We start from the raw sequence: 22776 nt of genomic DNA, 5'->3' as shown, positions 1-22776 counted from the left end.
ATTTCTTATTTTCTTGTTTGAATCCTTTTCACTTGCAAGAAATATTTCCGTATCAAGTGCCCAATCTGATGAAATGGTGTTCATTTAGCGAGAATGAATACATAGAATATATGTCACTAAAACAGGCCATTCAGACCAACCAGTCCATGCTGAATACGGTGGGCATTGACAGAAATGGTTCAAAGTTTTCTTCCCCATGATTATTTAATGGTCAAATTCCTATAGGCATATCAAATATTCTCTGTATTTCATACGTACACTGCTTACCAACAACTGTCATTCTTCAAAGCTCCCCTTTCTGTCCTGAGGAAGTCCGAAAGGGGAACACTTAGGAAATGTTCCACTTCCTCTGATTGGTTTTGATGAAACAACTATCATATGTTCACTTGCATAGAATCCACAGTAAACAGTTAGTCAATAACCCAGATAGGGAAGTAAAGAAAGAGGGAGCCAGTGAGAAAAGCTTCTGACTATAGCAGGCTTATGTTCCTCAATCTGCCAGGTTTAGAAGCTGACGGCGTTAACTGGATCATGTCCTGCTATTTATAGAATATGCTTCAGAATTAAGTTACCTAGAGGGGAGAAGGACTAATCTGAGGGAGTGAGAGAACAGATTCTGTTGTAAATAAAAATGCATGGGCAGTGTTTGCTGCCTTATCTAACTCACCATGCCGTTGAAATGGAAACTGTGTAATAGCCCCAGTGAAAGAAGATTCTTGGTTTCTGTTCTTAAGGCTTCCAGGACAGCTACACTCTCTCCAACGTACATGTAAGTGGAATTTTATTTTTCTTCAGGCAGCATGCTTCTGTGATCAGATAATCAGAACACGACTGAAGGAGCAATAAGTAACTGATCAGAAATCCGCATAAACTATCACAGAAAATATGTAAAAAAAATGTAATGAGGAGTATTTGGGCAAGGATAAATTGTACAGAATGATTTTGATAACACGGCTCTTTCTCACTGACTGCTTACTAAAATGTGGCACCAACGGGCAATGCCATTCTAAGCGGCTGACAGGATTCTGATTAACGTTGATCAGATTTCACGCTGCTCCTTTGGCGTGATGAGGCTGTAATTGTTCTGTGATGGTCTGTTCATGAAATTGAGCCACTGTGGTCTGTATTTATGAAGGTAGTTTTTAAGATTACATTTTTTTTAAATGTCAATCTTAGCATTTTTGAGTAGGTCTCTTAATCCTTTGACTATCGACTCTCTTTTTATATGTTCACAACTGTACAGACTTCTTTATTTTGGAAAAAACTATAGTGGATGTCTTTAAATGGCAACATTGCAATGGTGAGCAAACATTTTGCATCTATCCAGTGGCTTTTACTTAGCCAAACCCGTGAAATATAGGAGGAATCGTTTTTTTAACAAACATACCCATTTACAGGATGTCCATTAACAGTTGGTTAAAGTACATTTGCTTATTTTATATAGAGCGACAGTAACAAATTAGATTTCCATTTTATCTTTGTTACCCTGCTCCCCCATCCGTTGTGTACAATTACCTGATCAATAGAATCTGCAGATGGTGCTATGTGATTGGACATGAGAGGAACTTTGTGAAAATCCCTGGAATCACTTGACTCTTTTTTTGCTCTCTCTCTCTCCTCTTTTGACTTCTCTGCTTCCCTCAATATGTCAGACAAGAGCAGGCACCTGAACTCAGCTGATGGCTCAGCAAATAAATGCACTACTCAGTGTGGAGCTAAGCTACACAGATCGAGAAGTTGCGGGTTCAATAATCACAGCTAGGGGTAGTAATGGAGATGCACCAGTTAGCCACAATGCCCCTGGGTTAGAAATTGGAAGAAATTAGCCAGGGTTCCAACTCCTGGTCACAATCCAATTAATCCTGCTGTAATTGCGCATATATGGATGTAAGGTGAAGACAAGATTGGGTTTAGATCTGATACCCCTCACAGTCATGTAGTCTGCAAAAATGAACTATCTAGGCTACTTGGGCAAGATACCATGGTGCCCATGGAATATATCCCAGCATTAGGCAGCAACTTGAGAAGAGGAGGGGATAAAATTACATTTCCCACCACTCAGTGGTAGAGCTTGTTTTGCCACGAAGTTCCAATAAGTCTAAAACTGGGTATTTGAATATTTTACATAGCATTTACAGCACAGAGCCACTCAGCCCAACTGATCCATGCCGCTGCTTATGCACCACACGCGCCTCCTCCCAACCGCTCTTTAGCTAACCCTATCAGCATAATCTTCTATTCCTTTTTCCTCGTGTTTATCTAGCTTCCCCTTAACTTTTAATACTTCATCTACTATTGATGGGGTCGACTTTAACCATTCCTGCCAGATGGGAAATGGACGGCAGTGGCTCAGCCCCCTCCTTTTACACCCCTCCCGATTTTCCTTTCCATTGACTTCCCACCTGCTGGGAACATTTAATATCGGCCCCATAGATTTGTAAGACCTAACTAACTAAAAGATTGACTGATTTTGTGCAAAGTAAGTTTGAGAGTTGTGTTCTAACACAGCAGTTTTCCTCGTGCTCTGTTGTATAATACCTAGATACAAAAATGCAACTTAATGCCAATCAAAAGAATAAGTGTAGAGCCGGCAAGGGTGGCTCTATAAAATGATTAAGTCTGCATTGAATATGTATTAGTTATGATGCAATTAGTGTAATCAATGCAAAATGTAAACACTATTACCATTATGTTAGTTTATCAACAGAGAACGATAGTTTCACACCTGGTCATTACAGTTGAAGAAAGTGTGCTCCAGTACAATTTTAAAATAGTGTTTTGGCCCGAGCAGTAAACTGTTAAATAAAGCTGAAAAACTGTGCATCAGTGACCTTAATTACAGTTAGTGATGGAGGGTGGATCTCGGACAAAGGATCAAACACAACAAGATTTGACTGTGAACTAGCCAAGGCCCCCAAACTCTACATTATTTCAAAAGAAAATACCTAAATTAGCTTATTACTGCCAATTTATTCTGAATTATCTAATGTTCTTCATTCACAATATCCAGGTGTAATTTTGTGGCCCTAGCACTAAGCATTTTTCAAAAAAGTTACCACTAAAAAAATGTTTCATACCAATAATGAGTAGAATCTGTGGTAGTTCCTGATTTATAAATCAGTTCATTGCTACGATATAATTGGGCCAAGTTTGAAAAGCAACGTGGAACGGCATAGGTAGGACAATATTTTTAGCAACAATAAATTGCATTTTTGCCACCACAAACATATCAGCTACAGTTTGGCACCAGGCCAAGCTTTTTCTTTAATTAGTTGGACAGGAATGTGTGGAGGTTGTTTTTCAGTGAATGGAAGAACTGTTTGTATAATTATGCTCTTTGAAGACAATGGTGATTTTTAAATGAACAATTCTAAAAATGGTCAGCTGAACAGGAATGAATAACAATAATGATTTTAACATGTTAAACGATTAAAATATTTTAGCAAACACTTTATTCTCCAGACAGCCAGCTGATATGTCTTAAATAAACATCTTCAATACTGGAGATGTACAGCTGGTTCATCAGTGAGAGAAGCACTAGGTTAAAATTTAGGGGAGAGAACATTCGACAGACATTGGATTCTGATATCTTAATTTGAATTCTCCTGACAAATCAATTTCTAATTTGCATAGCAAGTACATTCACCCACTGGAGTCAACAGCACTGACATTCTAATGTAAATTGCTGGTATGCAAATACCTGTAATTGCATTCCATGTAAGTGACAATCAGATAATTGAAATTAATAGAGCGTTTTCTATCTACACCCAATATATTCAGTCCAATTTAAGTAAATGTATTTTTGCTCCGATTTCATATTTTATTAAGTCTGCAAGCCATGCTAGTCACGTTCTGTGTAATATATTGTATGGCTTTTGCTATTTCAATCATCTACCAAATTACTGCAGGTTTGAAATATTAACCCTGTGTCACTCTTTTACATTTCAGAAAGCAATAAGTCTCTAAGAAATTCCACACCAGAGAGTTGTTACTGATATTTCTAAAGAGTTGACATTGTCCTATGCAGTATTAGTAATGAACACCTTATATAGAAACATAGAAAATAGGTGCAGGAGTAGGCCATTTGGCCCTTCGAGCCTGCACCGCCATTCAATGAGTTCATGGCTGAACATGCAACCTCAGTACCCCATTCCTGCTTTCTCACCATACCCCTTGATCCCCTTGATATATTTGTACAAAACACATTTATGTACTAATGTAATGAAAGTGTTAATCTATTTGCTTAAAAATGGGTTAATTTGTGACAATAATGTTATAAGAATATATTCGCCAGTATGTTATTAATCTCGCACAGCCCAATTTGAACTTAAAAAGCACTGATCAAGCATGTCCTGGCATTCTATAATCACAGAATCCAGTAGGGTTGAAAGGGGTGTGTAATGCCAAAGTAGATCAGCGCCTCTGTATGGAGCTGCAAGGTGCACATTTATATGCCACATCAGCAAGCTCAGCTGTGTTTTTGTGTGACAGGTTGAGGCCAGATGCTTTTCAAAGCAGAGGCAGGAAAAATTAGAAGGACAATTATCTGAGCTACTCTTGAACAGTTCTGAAATTCCTGATTTCAAAGCTGTTTTGGCAGAGGTCTGGAAGTTGGTTGTTCACTCACGCTCTTAGACAAGGAAGATGTGTGACATGTTGTGACCCAAGGAAAGGGTGAACTTACCTGGAAACAATTGGCATTCATTCCCTTTCAAGAAATGGTCTAAAGGTGGCTGGTTTAAGGGGATAGGTTTCCTCTGTCCACTACAAAATTGTAAACCCACTTAGAAAGAACAGATTTACAATTTTGTTATACAGAGTGCACAAAGAAAAGCTCTCTCCCAATAATATATTTTGTAGTTACATATGTGTCCATCGGAGGGATTCTATTCCTGGAGGCAATGCCTCTTTTCGTTTAGTAAGAGCTAGATGGTCAGCAAATTGGAAAGTGACTGCTAAAATAATGATCCATACAAGGACACAGTGACACAGGTATACTTTCTCTTCAATTTTAGTTGAATTCAGTTTCAAACACACATTTGTTGCTGGCATTACATCATGGTAACTTTTTAGGAAAACAAAGGTCTCACTTCCTGCTTGTTCAACTGGTTGAATCAGTCAGTAAGCTTGTTTTGATTAAGTGGCTTAAATGTAATTCAGAGATGTGGAAAGTACTGTTGTTGTGGCTCAGCCATAATTGCTGGCAAATGGGCTTTAACATGTGTGCAGCACAATTTCCCTCTCCAGAGATTAATATATTGATAACAAAGCACTTTTATTTGGAATTAATCCAACACAACTATTAAGTTTTGTCTCATTATTATTATGAGGGCACAAAATTTTAAAAAATGATTTATTTGTTCACAGGATGTGGGCATCGCTGGCAAGGCTAGCATTTATTACCCATTCCTAACTGCCTTTAAGAAGGAGGTGGTGAGCCACCTTCTTGAACCGCTGCAGTCCTTGTGGTGAAGGTACTCCCATAGTGTTGACTTTGCCATAGCAGTTTGGTACAACTGAGAGGACAGTTAAGAGTCAACCACATTGCTGTGAGTCTGGAGTCACCTGTTCTCTCTATTGGTCAAGTCATGAGCAGCAAAGATGAGAAGATGGGAGCTAAGTCCTGGGATGGGGAAATCATTTACAAACAAGAAACAAAAACAGTTTCATGTTTTAAAACAAGGGGCTGGATTTTTGGCGTGTTGCTGCCTCTGTTTTTGCCCCGGCGAGGCGGCAATGGGGGCGGGAAGCTCTTCCAGGTGGGTGACCAGCTTCCAGCGCCCCGCCAGGATTTTTGGGGTTGGTTTCGGCGGGAAACGGAGCATTACCGCCCGGAAGATGCGAGCCGGTGTACAACGCCCCTGGTTGCGACAACGGCTCAAATGTTTGGTTCCCACCCGATCCGTAGCGCAGCGTGCTGGGACCGCTGTGAAAACGGGCAGTCCAAGCTGTAGCGGCTGCAGTGAGATAAGTAATGTCAACCTCAAGTAAATGTGGTGGTTTTTATTTACATTTTTTTTGCAATTTATGTCGTCGTAATGAGAGTTATTTATTGGGAATATTTTGGTGTATTTTTTCCTGTTTTTTTTTTCCCCAGGCCTCTCTTAGAGCGTTCCGAGGCCGGCTGTTTTGCTCGGGATTTTCAGTTGCTCAGCCAGCCCAGCGCTCTAAGAGAGGTGTGTAACGCCTCCCTTACTGCTCCGCCCCACACTCAGGGCCCAGATGATGAATTTTGCTGACTGAGGTGCAAACTGTTCCCAGGCATAAACTTTATCGGCCCGCCATCATTACCGCCCCGATATGAGCAAAGCAGAAAATCCAGCCCTTAGTCTGTTATCTATTTGCTGCAGACATTGGGGTAGATTTTAATTTTCACCTGCAGGTGGAAAACTGTCGGTAGCAGATTGGAGGCCCGCTATACACCCAGTCTGTAACGGGAAGCTGATCCATTACTGCCTGTTTTCCACCCAATAGTGAAAGTTAAAATCTACTCCATTGTTTCAGTGGCAGCAGAATGAAAGAACACAATGTATATTTGCTTCCTCAACCGAGCAGGTTGGTAGTTGCGCTGAACTCACTAATAGTGATCTTTAAATGGGTCCTACAAAGCTTAAGATGCTGTATCTCCGCATCTTTCCTGTATTCACCAATTAATTTTTTTTAAAGATAGTCAATGCAGCAAACCCGAAAGGTGGCAATGGTTGATTAATGTCTCACACAGAGAGCTAACTTTGCTGAATCTCTTCTTCAGTTGTACATAGCATTAAGATTTTATGACATTCGCTAGAAGGATGTCTCTTTAAGTTGACAGTGTAATCTCTCAGCTCTAACACGTTCTATATCAGCTGGCTGACTATCTCATTTCTATTGTATACACGGAAGTCTTGAGATGACATTCTGAGCCTGAATAAAATTTCCTTGAACAAAATGTCACGCAAACAAAATTAGCTTCTACTTAGCTCACTCCTTGCAAATTAAAGTCTTAGGCACCGATATTCGTGGTCTTAACGTCCACTGCCGCCGACTGCCGCTGAGTTTTGCCGCCGGTCACACCTCTGTGCCAGTTTCCACTCGGGCTGCAGTGGGCGGAAGGGGAGTACTGCCGGGCACCGCCCGCTGACAGCTGCTGGCAGCCAAGTAGCAAGTGTCCTCCCGCCCGCCGAGCTGCCAGATTGGTGCGGGCGGGAGTCAGCGCCAGTAGGGGGAAGGACCGCTGCGTGGAGGCAGGTCTAACCCCGACGGTAAGTACGAAGACCTGCAAAAAAAGGTTAGCGAACAACTTTAAAAAAAATTTTTTTACAGTGTCTTACCTGGATGGGGTCCCCTGAAGGTGTTCCGGTGTTTATTTATTTTTTTGGTAATGGTTTTTATTTTCAGCTCCTTCACCCTCCCTGGGCCCGACTCCATCCTCGGCGGCACTTGGGCGGCAAGCGCATTTGCCGCCAAGATTGAGAGCTCCCGCCCGCTGCTGCCCAGATTGACGGCGAAAGCCGCTATTTTGCCGCCAGGCAGTACTGTCACCTCTTTTAGAGGGATCTTCCTGGCAAAGTACTGCCCGGTCTCCCGGTGGCCATCGGCGGTCCTTTGGGCAGCACTTGGGCTCAGGCCCTAAATCACTGGCATAATGAGCATCGGCATTCCGAATGTTAACTGCATGAATTACCGACACAATTCTTCAAGGACCCAGGCCACCAATCTCACCAGTAATAAATGACCAAAAATAGCATTTAATAAATACATCAGAAAACTTGCATTCACAACTTCAGGATGCCCCAAAGCACTTTACAGCCAATGAAATATCTTTGAAGTTTAATCACTGTTGTAATGCAGGAAACACAGCAACTAATTTGCATACAGCAAGGTCCCACAAACCCCAAAGAGGGCACAAGGGCCTTTGGTTTAACAGGTCAGCCAAAAAAGCGGCACCTCCAACAGTGCAGCACTCCCTTGGTACTGCACTGGAGTGATTGCCTAGATTTTGTTCTCAAGTCCCTGGAGTGGGACATGAAAATACAATCATCTACCTCGGAGGCAAGAGTGCTACCAATTGAGCCACAGATCCTACCTTACACAGATAAGATCAATTATAGTTTACAATGCACAGATTCTGAATTATTTCAGTACTGATCCAGTCTTGAGAAGGTGTTTGATTAGTCATAGGTACTAAAAACAACAAAACAATTACAATTCAGAAGTCAAACTCATTAGCATTACACAGCCTTGCAGAGGAATATACTCATTCACCAATAACCTGCTCACTGATACCCAGTTTGGGTTCCGCCAGGATCATTCGGCTCCAGACCTCATTTCAGCCTTCGTCCAAACATGGACAAAGAATCCCAGAGGTGAGGTGAGAGTGACTGCCCTTGACATCAAGGCAGCATTTGACTGAGTGTGGCATGATGGAGCTCTAGTAAAACTGAAGTCAATGGGAATCAGGGGAAAACTCTCCACTGGCTGGAGTCATACCTAACACAAAGTTGGTTGGAGGTCAATCATCACAGCTGCAGGAGTTCCTCAGGGCAGTGTCCAAGGCCCAACCATCTTCAGCTGCTTCATCAAAGACCTTCATTCCATCATAAGGTCAGAAGTGGGGATGTTCGCTGATGATTGCACAGTGTTCAGTGCCATTCACAACTCCTCAGATAATGGAGCAGTCCATGCCCGCATGCAGCAAGACATTCAGGATTGGGCTGATAAGTAGCAAGTAACATTCACGCCACACAAATGCCAGGCAATGACTATCTCCAACAAGCAAGAGTCTAACCACCGCCCCTTGACATTCAACTGCATTACCATCGCCGAATTCCCCACCATCAACATCCTGGGGGGGTCACCATTAACCAGAAACGTAACTGGACCAGCCACATAAATAGTGTAGCAACAAGAACAGGTCAGAGGCTGGGTATTCTGTGGTGAGTGTCTCACCTCCTGACTCCCCAAAGTCTTTCCACCATCTACAAGGCACAAGTCAGGAGTGTGATGGAATACTCTCCACTTGCCTGGATAAGTGCAGCTCCAACAACACTCAAAAGCTGCTCAACACCATGCAGGACAAAGCAGCCCACTTGATTGGCACCCCTTGCGCCACCTTAAACATTCACTTCCTCCACCGCCGGCATACCGTGGCTGCAGTGTATACCATCTACAAGATGCGCTGCAGCAACTCACCAAGGCTTCTTTGATAGCAACTCCCAAACCTACGACCTCTACCACCTAGAAGTACAAGGGCAGCAGGCGCATGGGAACACCATCACCTGCAAGTTCCCCTCCAAGTCACACACCATCCTCACCTGGACGTTTATCGTCGTTCCTTCATAGTCAAAATCCTGGAACTCCTTCCCTAACAGCATTGTGGGTGCACCTTCACCACACAGACTGCAGCAGTTCAAGAAGGCGGCTGACTACCATCTTCTCAAGGGCAATTAGGGATAGGCAATAAATGCTGGCCATCTCATGAACGATAAAAAAAAATTCCCCTTATTGCAGCATATTGGTAATGTTTAGTCTAGTAAAACCCAAATTCATATTAATCAGGTCTTATTGCACAACAATATTCATTTGAGCTGAGTGAGCTTATAGAAACATAGGAAGATAGGAACAGGTGTAGGCCATTCAGCCCTCAAACCTGTTCCGCCATTCAATTAGATCATGGCGGATCTGTACCTCAACTCTAAGTTTGAAGATGACACTAAGTTAGAAGGCATAATAAGTTGTGTAGATGGGAGTAGGAAGTCACTCGTTTTATTTCGGGGGAATGTTAACTCCTCCGCCCTGCAGAAATCGGATGGAGCAGGAGTTAAAATGGAGCAAGTTCATTTCCCACTCCATTCCTGTCCATCAGGCTTCCAACATTGCTGTTTTCTCGGCTGGCCATGATGCCCGGCTTATTCAGGTAGGAGCCTCATATATTTATGATGTTCACGGGACTCCAATGGCATTTTAACCACCAACTGGGCGGGACATCGGCCACTGCCGGCGAAACCTGATCTGAAAGAAGAAGTCCTATACGGTAAGGCAAGTGTTAAACTTTCCTTTGTGGGGTCAGGAGGAAAAGGAGTGTTTGATTGGGTCCCACCAGGAAAATCTGGACCCATGCTGTCTCGGGCCCCCCTGCCCTCACCGTTCCCCACTCCCCATTCCTACCAGTGAGACTCTGCCCAACCCTTCCCCTTAAACAGGCTAACACCTCGAAAAAATAGGTATGTCATATGACTACATTCATCTGCTAATGATGTCAAACTCATTTTAAGGCTTCGGTGCCAAAATAAAATGATGATAATAGTATTGTTCAGTATAAAGAATAAATCTTCAATATCATATAACTGCCACAGAGCATTATGAACTTCATGAGTTGGTGGCTGCCCACATTGCTTTGAGCTTGTAACACCTGCTGTTTTGTGTCAAGATCTGAGGTACTTCAGATGTTTGCCCATTTACATTCATAACAACGGGCTTGCATTGGATACGGGTAGTAGGCTATTTATATTTCTCTTTTATCCATCACCATATTATAATTATTCTGCGCCTTCACTAATATGAAGGTGATAGGAAGATTTGATCAAAATTAAAAGTGGGTGAATGAGCTCATTGACCAATGCAATAAAGTTTAATCTGAAAAAGATGAAGTCTGTGCCTTGCCTTCAAAGGAGGGCGGATATGGTGAAGGACTATTGTACCTAATGAAATGTCAGGTTTGAGCAATAGGTGGAGATAAATCAAGTTAAGGGCCACAAACCATTCAAGATTATCCATTTAAAAGCTGGATTTCTGATTAGCTCGTGTTAATAATTATGTTTACAAGAGGAAGAAATTTTATGTCATGGAAATATTTAATAGTTTTTAATGAGGATGAAGTGTAATATGTAATGGTAACAGGAGATGTGGATTATACATAGGGTACAAGGATAATGAAGAGCAAATGTGAATGAGGATTAAACATCGGTCTGAAATTCCACAGCCCTGGGGGTGCAAAGCAGTTGCCAGTCATTTTCGCTTTGGACACAGGCGGTAAACAGATGGTTGCAGATCCGCTGCCCATTATACCCGCCTGGTTGTCCTTACGTTGATTTCAATAGAACTGAAGATTGGCAGGGCAGTCTATCTACAACTGTCTATTTACTGCCTGCACCAATAGTGAAAATCAACCACACTTTATTTTGGGCAAAGTTTTTGCTCCTTTCATAAATTCTGTTGGTTTTTTTGGACCAGGCCTATTATGACATCATACAAATGAGAGAAATGTGTGATACAATATAATTACATCATTTGTGCTCTTAGGAACACAAGCCACAAGAACTGCACTGTGATGCAGTGAAATCCCTCCCAACCCCGCACCTGAGGCAAATGCCTCGATTGTGCTAAAAATGCCACAGATATTGCCATCAGTAGACAAATGCCCCATACCCCAGGGTACATCGATGAGGGGAGAGGAAAACTCCACTCCGGTCCCAGATCCAGCCCCAGAGGATTTTCAAAGTTAGTGTGTGAAAGGTATGATAATGAAGGCAATGCATAGCCCATGATTTTTAATTCTCATTGGCTCCTCAACATTCAAAAATAAAAAGTCCATAAGACCCTAATGCTTCCTCCATTGCACTCCTATAGTAAATATTGCAATAATTGTTACATAAAGAAAACCCAAACTGTTGCACACATTCATCTCAGCGGAACTGATGCATCATCTCAGTTTCGGTGGAGATATTACAATGTGGTGGTGCCAGCAGAGAAGCTCACCTATTGGTAGCGCATGTGGGATAATTGTGGGCACATTGCCTATGATTTTCAGTCCATTACAGCAGGAAAATTGTGGGCAGCACTCTTGTGATTTTTTTGATCCATGCTGCTGGCAGATGAGATTCACCAGTATATAAAGACAGAGCTAAAACAATGGTGGACTGCTATATGATTAAAATAAATGGAGTCATGACATAGGATTAGTTCGAAAACACGACTAAATAACTGATAACTGATATCTGTTTTGAAAATATTTCCATTAACTTTTGCAAGCCAGAATTTTAAACATAATTTATACGGGATGCGGGGCAGAAGATCTGCTCCTGGCTTTTCCTACTGAAAAAGTCTGGAGCTAGAAAATGTGGTGGAATCCAGGTGCAACCTGTTTCTACCCAATTTTCTGGTTCCTTGACTAGAGATTTGCTCCTGTCTTGCTTGGAATTTCCGGTCCAGTGTCATTAGTTATAGTCTCATCCTGATTGTTTTGACTCAGAAGACTTACTGTAGCTACAGCAATGGTTCAGTGAGCAGTAGGCAGCAGTTGAGTTGGCACTAAGCCAGACAGATCAGGAAGAGTCGGCATTCTGTCGGGCAAGGTAACGGTTGCATTATTACAATTGGGCTGGTGATGGGTGCAATCAGTCAAGGTTCCTGCTGCTAATCATTATCTTCTGTGCTGCAAAATGTTGCGTAGACTTTAGAAAAGGACAGGATCAGACTCGGCTGTGACACTCCCTTCGAATAAATAGCTGCTGACACTCCATGTACAGGCTCAGACATGAAGAATGATGACTGAGACGTATCAGAGGGCTACCCTGTACCTTGATTGTACCCTGACAGGCCAATCTGCTCTGGAAGTAGAGGACAGAAAAGGAAAGGAATTTGGGATAACAAAGAAATATATTGCAGTTCTCCAAGAGTCAAACTTTCAGAGTCTAGTCTATTAGTGCCCAAATGTGGGCGTGAAATGGCCACGGCGATTGTTGCATGCCCAAGAGAGATGAGCCCGAGGGCCGTCTGATATTGTTCCTTGACCATCAACAACAAAACATCACAAGCTGCAGCCTCCAATCGGACAAACTGATACAGCCTGCCGGTCGGAAAATCATCCTGCTTGCGCACCAGCTACGACCCACAGAAGACTCCAGGGAGGGATGGGGAGGCAAACGGGAGGGGGGTGACTGTCGACTGGTAACGACCGACAGTATTTCTGAAGGAGCACTATCAGGCAGCATCCAGCAGTCTCTTTAAGAACGTCTGGTTAGACCATTGCAGAATCACAAAAACTAGTTGGAGCCTGCGCAGCGCACGCTTCAACTGGTCTTCACGAATTTAACAAATGGATCCTGAAATGTACACACGGCACTCATTTCAACTTTGAAATGAGGGATGCGTTTGTTTCAGGCAGCCAGCAGGACTACCTAAAAAAGGCGCTAATGAATTTAGCAGTGGCCCGAAAACACGCACAGATTGAGCCGAGCCGTCACACTGCTAAATTCAGCATTTTTGCGGTCATTTTATGGCCGTAAATTGGGTGCAATGATGTTGAATTTATGCCCCTAAAGTTTTCTTACTAACTGAAGTGCAGACCTGCTGGAAGACAATGCGTTATATTGCTGGATGAGAGTGCAGACCTGCTGGAAGACAATGCGTTATATCGCTGGATGAGAGTGCAGATGCCTGCCTCTCGTTTACACTGAAGTCATTACCCTTTTTTAATGAGGGCGGGTGATTGACAATAAGTCACTTGTCAAATTTTGTTAAACCTGGTGGTGATTTATAGTTACTGAGGTGTTGTGTCATTCCTTATAGACAAACCAAAAGCAAACATAAGTTATTTTTTATAAAGAATCAATGTGATTAGGACCAATAACATATGCAATATTACAATTGAAGCATGTGAGTAACTTGAAGTATGGCCATTTAAAACAAGGGCAGTATACCAAGAAACAATAGTTGTGAGATTTAGTTATTTTTTTGAAGCCTTTTGAGTTATTTTGTAGACAGTGTTGTCACATAATCTCCACACATGCACACATAGTTCTTATGCATGTATCCTCTTCCTATTTTTAAAATCTAAATCATATTTCCGCAGTCATTATCTGTACAGAGACCAATGCCGGAAAAGGAAAAACTATTGTACAAGGGAGCAACTTGACTATGAGGAAGTCAGGGGCAGTTAGAGAAGCAGTGCACAGACCTTCTGCGTAAAACTCCAGTTCCTGGTTTAATGGCCAGGGCTCCAAATTGGTCTGGCTGTCAGCGTCAAGTCTGAGATTGATCCAGTACAATTCAGAGTTTGCTGAAGTACAAAAGATTTAGGGGTCGAAATTCGATTGATAACAGCACCCGTTGGCGCCGGAGAGGGGCACCTAACGGGCGGCAAAGGACATACTGTCGGCGGGGAGCGGGTTCCTGGCCTGTGTGAAATTTAGTTGGGCAGGTACAGCTGCGTGCTCTACCGCCACCTACGTGGTGACGCCATCGAGCGTGCAATGCCCATGGTGCCGTGGCTGCAAAATTAGGTTGGTACAGTGGCATTTACCGGCAGGTTTGTACAGCCTGAAAAAGCTGTTGGTACATCGGGGATCTCGAGGCGGTATCGTCCAGAGATCAAGGTAAGTTGTTATCTTTAATTTTTCCAGCATTTATGTATTAACGGCATCAGTTGGGAAGTGTGGGTGTCAGAAAAGTTTCCGGAAATTTTTTGTTTTTTGTTTTTTGTTTTTTTCAACTCGCACGCCAGCAGCCTACCGTCGGGAAATTCAGTAGGCCTCCTGAGCTAGCGCTCTGTTGGCGTCCGAGGATGAGTATGCAATGCCATTTTTGGTGCTGCTCTCTCATCTTTGGGCGGAAAAACTGAATTTGGCAGTTTGAGGCGGTGATTACTGCCTGGCGGTAAAATGACCCTTCAGGCGGTGTCACCGCCTCAGAAACGCGGTACCGAATTTCGACCCTTTATATTTTTAGTGCTCCAAACTGACATCAGATTCAACAGAGCTGGCATTAAGATATAAATGGAGTATTGTATTGTAGATGTAAAGGTAGTGGTCTATTTACATAAATGGTCCTGATTACTGATGCCATAGGATGTAATAATATTTAGTGATACATTTGCAATGGCATCTTCAAATGTAAAACCATCAGGCCTGAACATCTGTCTATATTGCTCTGCCTTTCAGTTCACTGCTCGAAGAGGACACGCTTCCTCTGAAAGTGTCTTTGGCCTGTAGCAGGATGGGAGTGTCAAAAAATTGCCAGTCTTCTGCTTCTCCTGGGAGCGCTCCAGCCTTCAACAGTGAGACACATAGCTCAGCTGTGCTGCAGGTAAATTCCAAAAGCTTGTCATACACGCAGTTGCTTTATGTCTCTGAGCAAAATAAGTCATTTTCAGGTAAAGTAATACCCAGCAAAGTTTGAGATGTTCATTTTCTCTTGCTTATCAAACTTTCTTTACTGCTGACCAGACTGATGTCAGGGATTGAGCTTTTATCTGCCAAATTATTGTAACATCTCTCTTTGTACACATGTCTTACATTGAGAAAGTATTATATCAATATTTTTGCATGTTTTGTATTGTTTCGTTACAAGAGTAACACTAAGGGCTCTCCTGTCATTAGGTCTATCCTATCATGCAGTCATTAGGTCTATCCTATCTGTGATTTGGGGTACTGTAGCATAGTGGTTATGTTACGGGACTAGTAATCTCAGAAGTCTGGACTAATAATCAAGAGACATGAGTTCAAATCCCACCACGGCAGCTGGGGAATTTAAATTCAGTTAATTAAATAAATCAGGAATTAAAAAATTTATATCAGTAAATCTGCTGTCCTTACCCGGTCTGGCCTACATGTGACTCCAGACCCACAGCAATGTGCTGGACTCTTAACTACCCACTGTGGTTCAAGAAGGCAGCTCACCACCACCGTCTCAAGGGCAGTTCAGGGTGGCCAATAAATACTTTGCCTTGTGAGCAACGCCCACATCCCATGAACAAATAAAAAAATCTATGAAAGTTAAAAATGGTCGCTAATTAGTTTGGTAATCTTTAGACACAGATTTTTTTGCCCCTTTGTGTTTACTTCTGATATTGTTTCATTCTTGTAGTGAAGTTTTCCATTAATTAAATTCTAATCTTTGTGCCCTTATTTTCCCACTTTTTCAGGGATTTAACAACCTGAGGAATGATGGTTTACTATGTGATGTCACTTTAGTGCCAGAAGATGGGGATGAAAGGTTTCCTGTGCACAGAGCCATGATGGCATCGGCAAGTGACTATTTTAAGGCCATGTTCACAGGTAATTTGGGTTTTTACCAATTATTATTTCGGCAGTCTAACATCTGATTTCATTGTTTTACCATAAAGCAAGATCAAGAAGAACATAAACAATGAATTGAACGAATGATCCACACCTTCCAACAAACCAAAGGGTATAATGTCTGAGGGGTTTTCTTGCTATTCTGCTTGCTGCAACTTCAGCAGAATCTTCATTTACGCCTTTTCTACAGATCGTCAACAAAGTTACCTCAGGAGATCAAGAGAACCATCGTGAAAAATCCACGCCTAAGTTATAAGAAAGTATTCCAGTTATTTGATCAGCTATTCATCAGACGGACTGTCTGGTCACTCTGATGAGGCATTCCGAGATGAGCCCCTCATGGCGCAGGTGCCTTTCATTGCCCAGCTAAACACGGGATTGTCCCCTGACCTTGCAATGGTGCCAGTCCCGCAAAGATGTGCCACACTTCAATAAAATTAGCTCATATTCCTCATGGACACTCTGCAGCCTTCCTGTCTGAACGTTGACCATACGCAACTGCCTGTCTTACCTGTTTCTCCCATTCACTTGCCCGTTTCTCCTATTCATCTTGCATCTTGCTATCTCTGATTCACTTTTCAGCTGTTTTACTCATCTTTTGTTCTTCTAATAACTTTTCACAGCCTGACAAAGATGGACAATGCATATCATCCATCTCTTTCCATATCTTGAAAAGAAAAATCAGTTCACAATCTAATAAACTCATTGGACGCTACTTTGTACTTGTAATTAGTATATTTAATGCAAAAGGCCTGATGTTTCTTCGGGGTTTCCAAAAGTGTCCCATCTGATCCCCTCTGGAGAACCAGAATTTTCTTTAAAAATGTTTTAGGGAGATCAGCCCCCTCAGAGAGCAATGGTCATGGCTGGGTTCCATGGCAGTATTGACAACCCATGCTCCCATGGGTAGGCCCCAGAGTTTCCTTCAAACATGGGAAAATGGGCACCATATATGTGCCCAAAGTGGTGCTTGTGCCCACCTGTCCCATGTAAATGATGTACCCTCCCACTGACCCTGAAAACTCAAGCACTGCAGGGCACCATGGAGTTCGATCACAAAGCTACTGCTGGGATTGATACCTGAAGAGTTTCAAGCCTTTATCCTTTTGTTTTCTCTTTTCCTCTTTGTTTTGGTCAATTTTATAAAGAGGTTCATCAACTTTCCTTTTTGTAGTTCTGTGGAAAGGTCTTTATCCTAAAACATTAACCCATGTATTTCAAGCATTATTTGTTTTATTTCAATCTCTCTGCTGTCTCTTAAAGGACTCAAGTAACCTGAATTTGTGACTTTTTAAATCTGTTCCTAATGAGTGCAAACAGCTAGATTTTGTGGATATTTAACAAATGTAGTAAGTGCATGCTCTAGCATCTAGAACCATTGTATATCTAACCTCGAGTTCATTTGGTCTTAGGTGGTATGAAGGAACAGGAGCTGATGTCTATCAGACTGCATGGAGTAAGCAAAATAGGACTGAAAAATATCATAGAGTTCATCTATACATCAAAGCTGTCTCTCAATATGGATAACCTCCAGGACACACTCGAAGCAGCCAGCTTCCTCCAGATAATGCCTGTCCTTGAATTCTGTAAAGAGCTTCTAATTTCTCAGGTTTGTCTCTTTATTGCTTTGATGCCCAAATAAAATAATTGTTTCGCTTTTTTTGAGTGGGGGGCGGGGGGGGGGCGGAGTAGGGACAGTAATTGAAAATATACTTCCATTTTTGTCTTCAGTTTTTACGTTGCTTTGGCTTCATGGTATTATTTTCCAGGACCCACTACAACTATTTAGGTTGAACAATAATCAAGTGCCCCTTGAGTAAAAGGGGCACTAAAACCGACAAATTAATCAAATTAACTTTTTACCAGAAACTGAAATCAAATTAAAATTTGGTTGCCGGGGGTGATGATGCACTCCAGTCCCTCCGGTGTCCACCTCTCGCGTGCTCCATCTCCAGGGACACCCTGGCTCGAATGCCTGGAAGAGAGGCAGGCAGTCAGGCTGAACGACCCCCTCGACCGCCCGCTGCCTGGACCAGCTGATAGTCCCCTTGGCCATGCCCAGGAGCAGTCCTACAGGAAGGCCTTCCGACCTGTCCGCTCCCCTCCGCACAGGGTGCCCAAAGATCAGGAGCATGGAACTAAAGTGCAACCAGAATTTGAGGAGCAGCCCCTTCAAATATTGGAAGAGGGGCTGCAATCTCACACATTGTACATACACATGGAACACGGACTCCTCCAGGCTGCAGAAATTGCAGGCAGCCTGGGAGTTCGTGATCTGACTTAAAAACCGATTGCACAGGACTTCTCCGTGCAACACCCTCCAGGCCAAGTCCCCAATAAATAAAGGGGGGACTCCCGTGTAGAGAGAATTCCATTGGGCATGACCCACTACAGTCTGGGTCAGAGATTTGGGAAGCTACTCAGTTTCAGGTTGGTTATAGTCGCTTTTGCCAATCTGCTCTTAAGAGAGCTTGATCATTCCAAGGAGTTCTGTTGATTCAATCAAGAATCGGTTGGGGTTTAGAGGCTGAGATTTAGACAACAGTCCTCTGAAAGGGAGTCCATTGTTGAACTGTTTGTAGCTCTTAAATTCACAAAATATCTTAGATCTAAAGTCTTGGAATATAAAGGCAAATTCAACAAAGATGCACTCACAAAGTATACCTGTGCACGTTTGCACCCTGGCCTCACTTAATCAGGCAAGTAGCCCCTTACAGCCAATTAGCAGAAGGTCATGCTGCAAATATTATCAATGAGCGTGGACTCATTACACGGGCCAACCCACACTGCGATCTATGGATAGTAGGAGCATGCGTGCGCACTAGTTCTGTGCAGCAGAGCTTGGTCTCCAGTCATCTTGGTTAACCCTTGCCACTGGATCAAGATCTAGCTCTGTCAAGCTCGTGTGGTGGCTGGTGTGCAATGGCCACCCCACGTTAAAAGAATCCATGCACAGGCATCTTCCACCCTTCAGTACATAGTTCGCGACCTAGAATGTCAGGTCCCTCATTGAAACACCTGTGAACTCATCCCTTTTTGGTGTGGAAGCAAGTCATCCTCGATACGAGGGACTGCCTAATACTAATACTCATTACACCTCTTAGTTTCAATCAATCCTTTCTAATTTGATCCTATGCCAAACTTGGCAATCTTTTTCACCTTTACACCTCATTCAGCATTGCTCACTCCTAAACATGATTGTTGTTTATGCCAGGGAGAAAGTGGCATCAGGTTTTATAATAAGTAATATGCCCCAACAAAATCTAAAAACACACTGGGGATTAATTTAAATCACCACATGAATTTATTTACTTGTGTGAAATGGTGCTTTGTACTGTTGAATAAAATAAGCTAAACTCTGCCTAAGGATACTGAATGACATAATGGATCAGTTTGGGTTCCAGTATGCTATTAGTGTATTAAAGTTTCAAATAGAAAAAATCACTCATGTGTATTAACCCAGTGAACCAAACTGAAATTCTACAGCATGTTTTATGCAATTTTGAAGTTGATGTTATATTGAGATTCTTGTCATTGTCTTCTATGCAGATGATAATGTAGTCACTTTAGTAATTATATTCTGAACTGGAGCATTAGTGCATTAAGTGGTTCTCTGTTCACCGTGCACCATCCCCACCCCCCCTGCAATAATTGTGTGAGCAACAAATATACATTACTGTTTCCTTTATGAACCAACAGACAGATTGATTAAGTGCTGTACCAATATGCATAGTATAAAGGCGTAGAAACATGGGCTCCACAGCTGTTCTTTAGTACTTTGATGTAGGAAATCCCCATCCTAATATGATCTCACATTGAAATAAGATACTGCATGACACATGGCACTGAGATAACGTTGAGTTTTGACAGCTAATATGAACTATTGATGGTAGTTTGTGCTTATTGACTAACCTTCCTTGAATTCTTCTACATTTTCTAGGTTTCTCTCGAAAACTGTGTTGAAATTGGACGTATTGCCAATGCATACCACTTGATCAAAGTAGATGATTATATCAAAGACTGTATACTGAAGAACTTCTCAACTATGTTAAACAGTGGGGAATTTATTAAGTTTTCATTCGACCAACTTGCCTTTGTGCTTGGCAATGATAGCCTGAAAAACTGCTCGGAACTTCAGCTGTTTAAAGCTGCCTGTCAGTGGCTGAAGCATGAGGAATGTCGAATGCAGTATGCGGCAAAACTGATGAAGAACATTCGCTTCCCATTGATGTCACCACAGGAGCTCCTTGAACATGTTCAGAAAGTTGATTTCATGCGAACTGATACCACTTGTGTTAACCTTCTGCTTGAAGCTAGCAATTACCAGATGTTGCCCTACATGCAACCAGTCATGCAGTCAGAAAGGACTAGGATCCGTTCCAATTCAACACACCTGGTCACTCTGGGTGGTGTGCTCCGCCAGCAGCTTCTGGTGAGCAAGGAGCTGCGCTTGTTTGATGAGAATGCCCAAATGTGGAAGTCCTTGGCTGCCATGGATGTGCCTCGTTACCAGCATGGTGTAGCTGTGATTGGAAATTTCCTCTTTGTAGTTGGTGGGCAGAGCAACTATGACACAAAAGGAAAAACTGCTGTTGATACAACGTATAGATACGACCCCCGCTACAACAAGTGGAAACAGATGGGTTCCCTAAATGAAAAGAGAACTTTCTTCCATTTAAGTGCTCTTAAAGGGAATCTGTATGCAGTGGGAGGCCGGAATGTTGCTGGAGAATTAGGTAAATAATGAACTATCTACATCTACATATTGCTCAGTCGGTACAGTTGGTAACAGTTGGAATTTTGGAGCAGATTATGAATACAAATCCCATCTCAGGACTGCAGTTCCTAGCAAATCTTAACACTGTAGGTTGCAAACTGGGACTGTGCAAAAATATCTTCCCTTGGATTAGATTAATCTTGGCTTACTTCTAAAAAAATGCTATATAAGTATCCTTTCTTCTTCATCTTAACATTGGCACACTTTACAGTGGGGAAAAGCAAGTAATTGCATTATCTTTTAATGGACAATCATAATGGCTTCACTTTATTAGAGCAGTTTCTTTTTAATGCAGCAGTCACATCTTCAGTCACTCACCTTCTAAGTGTCTTTAATTTATGTTCACTTTAATCACTTAAATCCCAGTGATATTTTATGTACTTTGAGAAATCTGTTTGCTAAAAACACAGAAAATAGCAAACACTACCCCTTTACAAAGTGAGGCGAATTGATACAAGTGCAATGGGACTTACAATCAGAATCTGCTAATTGCAGGTGGGTCCAGCATTTGTGTTCAAACTGATAAAAGAAAAAAGAAGCAATTGCCCTTCTATAACGCCTTTCACGACCACTGGAAATCTCAAGTGCTTCACAGTCAGTGAAGTACTTTTGGAGTGTAGTCACTGTTGTAATGTGGGAAACGCGGCAGCCAACTTGCACACAGCAAACTACCACAAACAGCGCGGCAGGACCATCAGCAGGCTGGGGCCATTAGAGGGAGCAGCGTGCGGCGGCATGCCACTGCAGGGAGCAGCACGTGCTGCTGCAGAAGAGCGATGGCTGACTGCTGTGCGGGCAGGTACAGCAGGAGTGGCAAGAGTTCCTAGAGGGATGTGATCGGGGCCCAGGAGAGGCGAGAGTTCGGGGCATAGGGTCAGCACGGGTCAGCCCACACTGCGATATGTGTGCGCACTAGGTCCGTGCAGCAGAGCTGGTCACCAGTCGTCTTGGTTAATCCTTGCCACTGGACCAAAACCAAGCTTTGTCAAGCCCGTATGATGGCTGGTGCTCAACGGCCACCACACGTTAAAAAAATCCACGCACAGGCATCTTCCACACTTCAAGATGTAGTTCAGGATCCAGAATATTAGGTCCTTCATTGAAACACCTGTGAACTCATCCCTTTTTGGCGTCGAAACAAGTCATCCTCGTTTCGAGGGACAGCCTATGATGATGAATGACCAGATAATCTGTTTTTGTTATTTTGATTGAGGGATAAATATTGGCCAGGACACAGGGGATAACTCCCCTGTAACAGAATTTTGGGCACAATTTGCATTCATTTCACCGATTGCGCCCAAAGCTGAAATGCTAACCCCTCTGTCTTCCAAAATAACAACGTAAGTGTGTTGTGACATTTAATTAGGTACCCTGGATAAAAATATGAGAGTTATAGACATTAGAAACTTACATTTTCTGCCCATCTTAAGAATAAAATCTTATTCAGCAGATTAGTTCATACTGCTGAATAAAATGTCGGCAGATCTGGCTACATGTGTGCCAGTTAATATTAAAAACATAAATTGTATATCCTTAAAAATATCAATTCAATTGGCACTTTAAAATTCCTATTTTAACAAAGTCAAAGTGTAGGATATTGTTGGATGGCCAATTTACATTCGGGGGCATAAGTGTGACACAGTGAGACTAAAATGTGTTTTTCCCAAATACAACTCATACAGGAAAGAATATCTGACAAATGTAGTATTTTTGATGGATTTTTTTAATGTGGGGACCAGATAGTTATTGCTTACTGCTAGAATTCAGCTGTTAACCTATTGTTCTAACCTGAAGACATTTTCAGGTCATGTTTAACTCTATGATTAGGATATAAATCATAAATCACATCAGACTTTACCCAGCACAGAATGTAATGGGATTTAGGAAAGTCCTGATTGTCTTACAGGTATTCCCAATAGGCCTTGGCCTTTCTTGAAAGCAATG

The 22776-nt window shown here is 42.4% G+C and overlaps 1 protein-coding gene across 1 annotated transcript in view; it reads left to right on the top strand.

The window, feature by feature from the left end:
- Positions 1-518: 518 nt before the first annotated feature.
- LOC139275754 (kelch-like protein 13) overlaps positions 519-22776 on the top strand; it is a 47753-nt gene continuing 25495 nt past the window's right edge. The window contains exons 1-5 of the mRNA XM_070892953.1: positions 519-769; positions 14919-15063; positions 15902-16034; positions 17468-17664; positions 19996-20791. Of these exons, the coding sequence (XP_070749054.1) occupies positions 669-769; positions 14919-15063; positions 15902-16034; positions 17468-17664; positions 19996-20791 (1372 nt within the window). The 5' untranslated portion in view covers positions 519-668. The remainder of the gene's footprint in view (positions 770-14918; positions 15064-15901; positions 16035-17467; positions 17665-19995; positions 20792-22776) is intronic.

This window comes from Pristiophorus japonicus, chromosome 11 (genome assembly GCF_044704955.1).
Source record: "Pristiophorus japonicus isolate sPriJap1 chromosome 11, sPriJap1.hap1, whole genome shotgun sequence".
In the NCBI taxonomy this organism is placed as follows: Eukaryota; Metazoa; Chordata; class Chondrichthyes; family Pristiophoridae; genus Pristiophorus; species Pristiophorus japonicus.
This window is presented reverse-complemented; position numbering and strand designations above follow the sequence as displayed.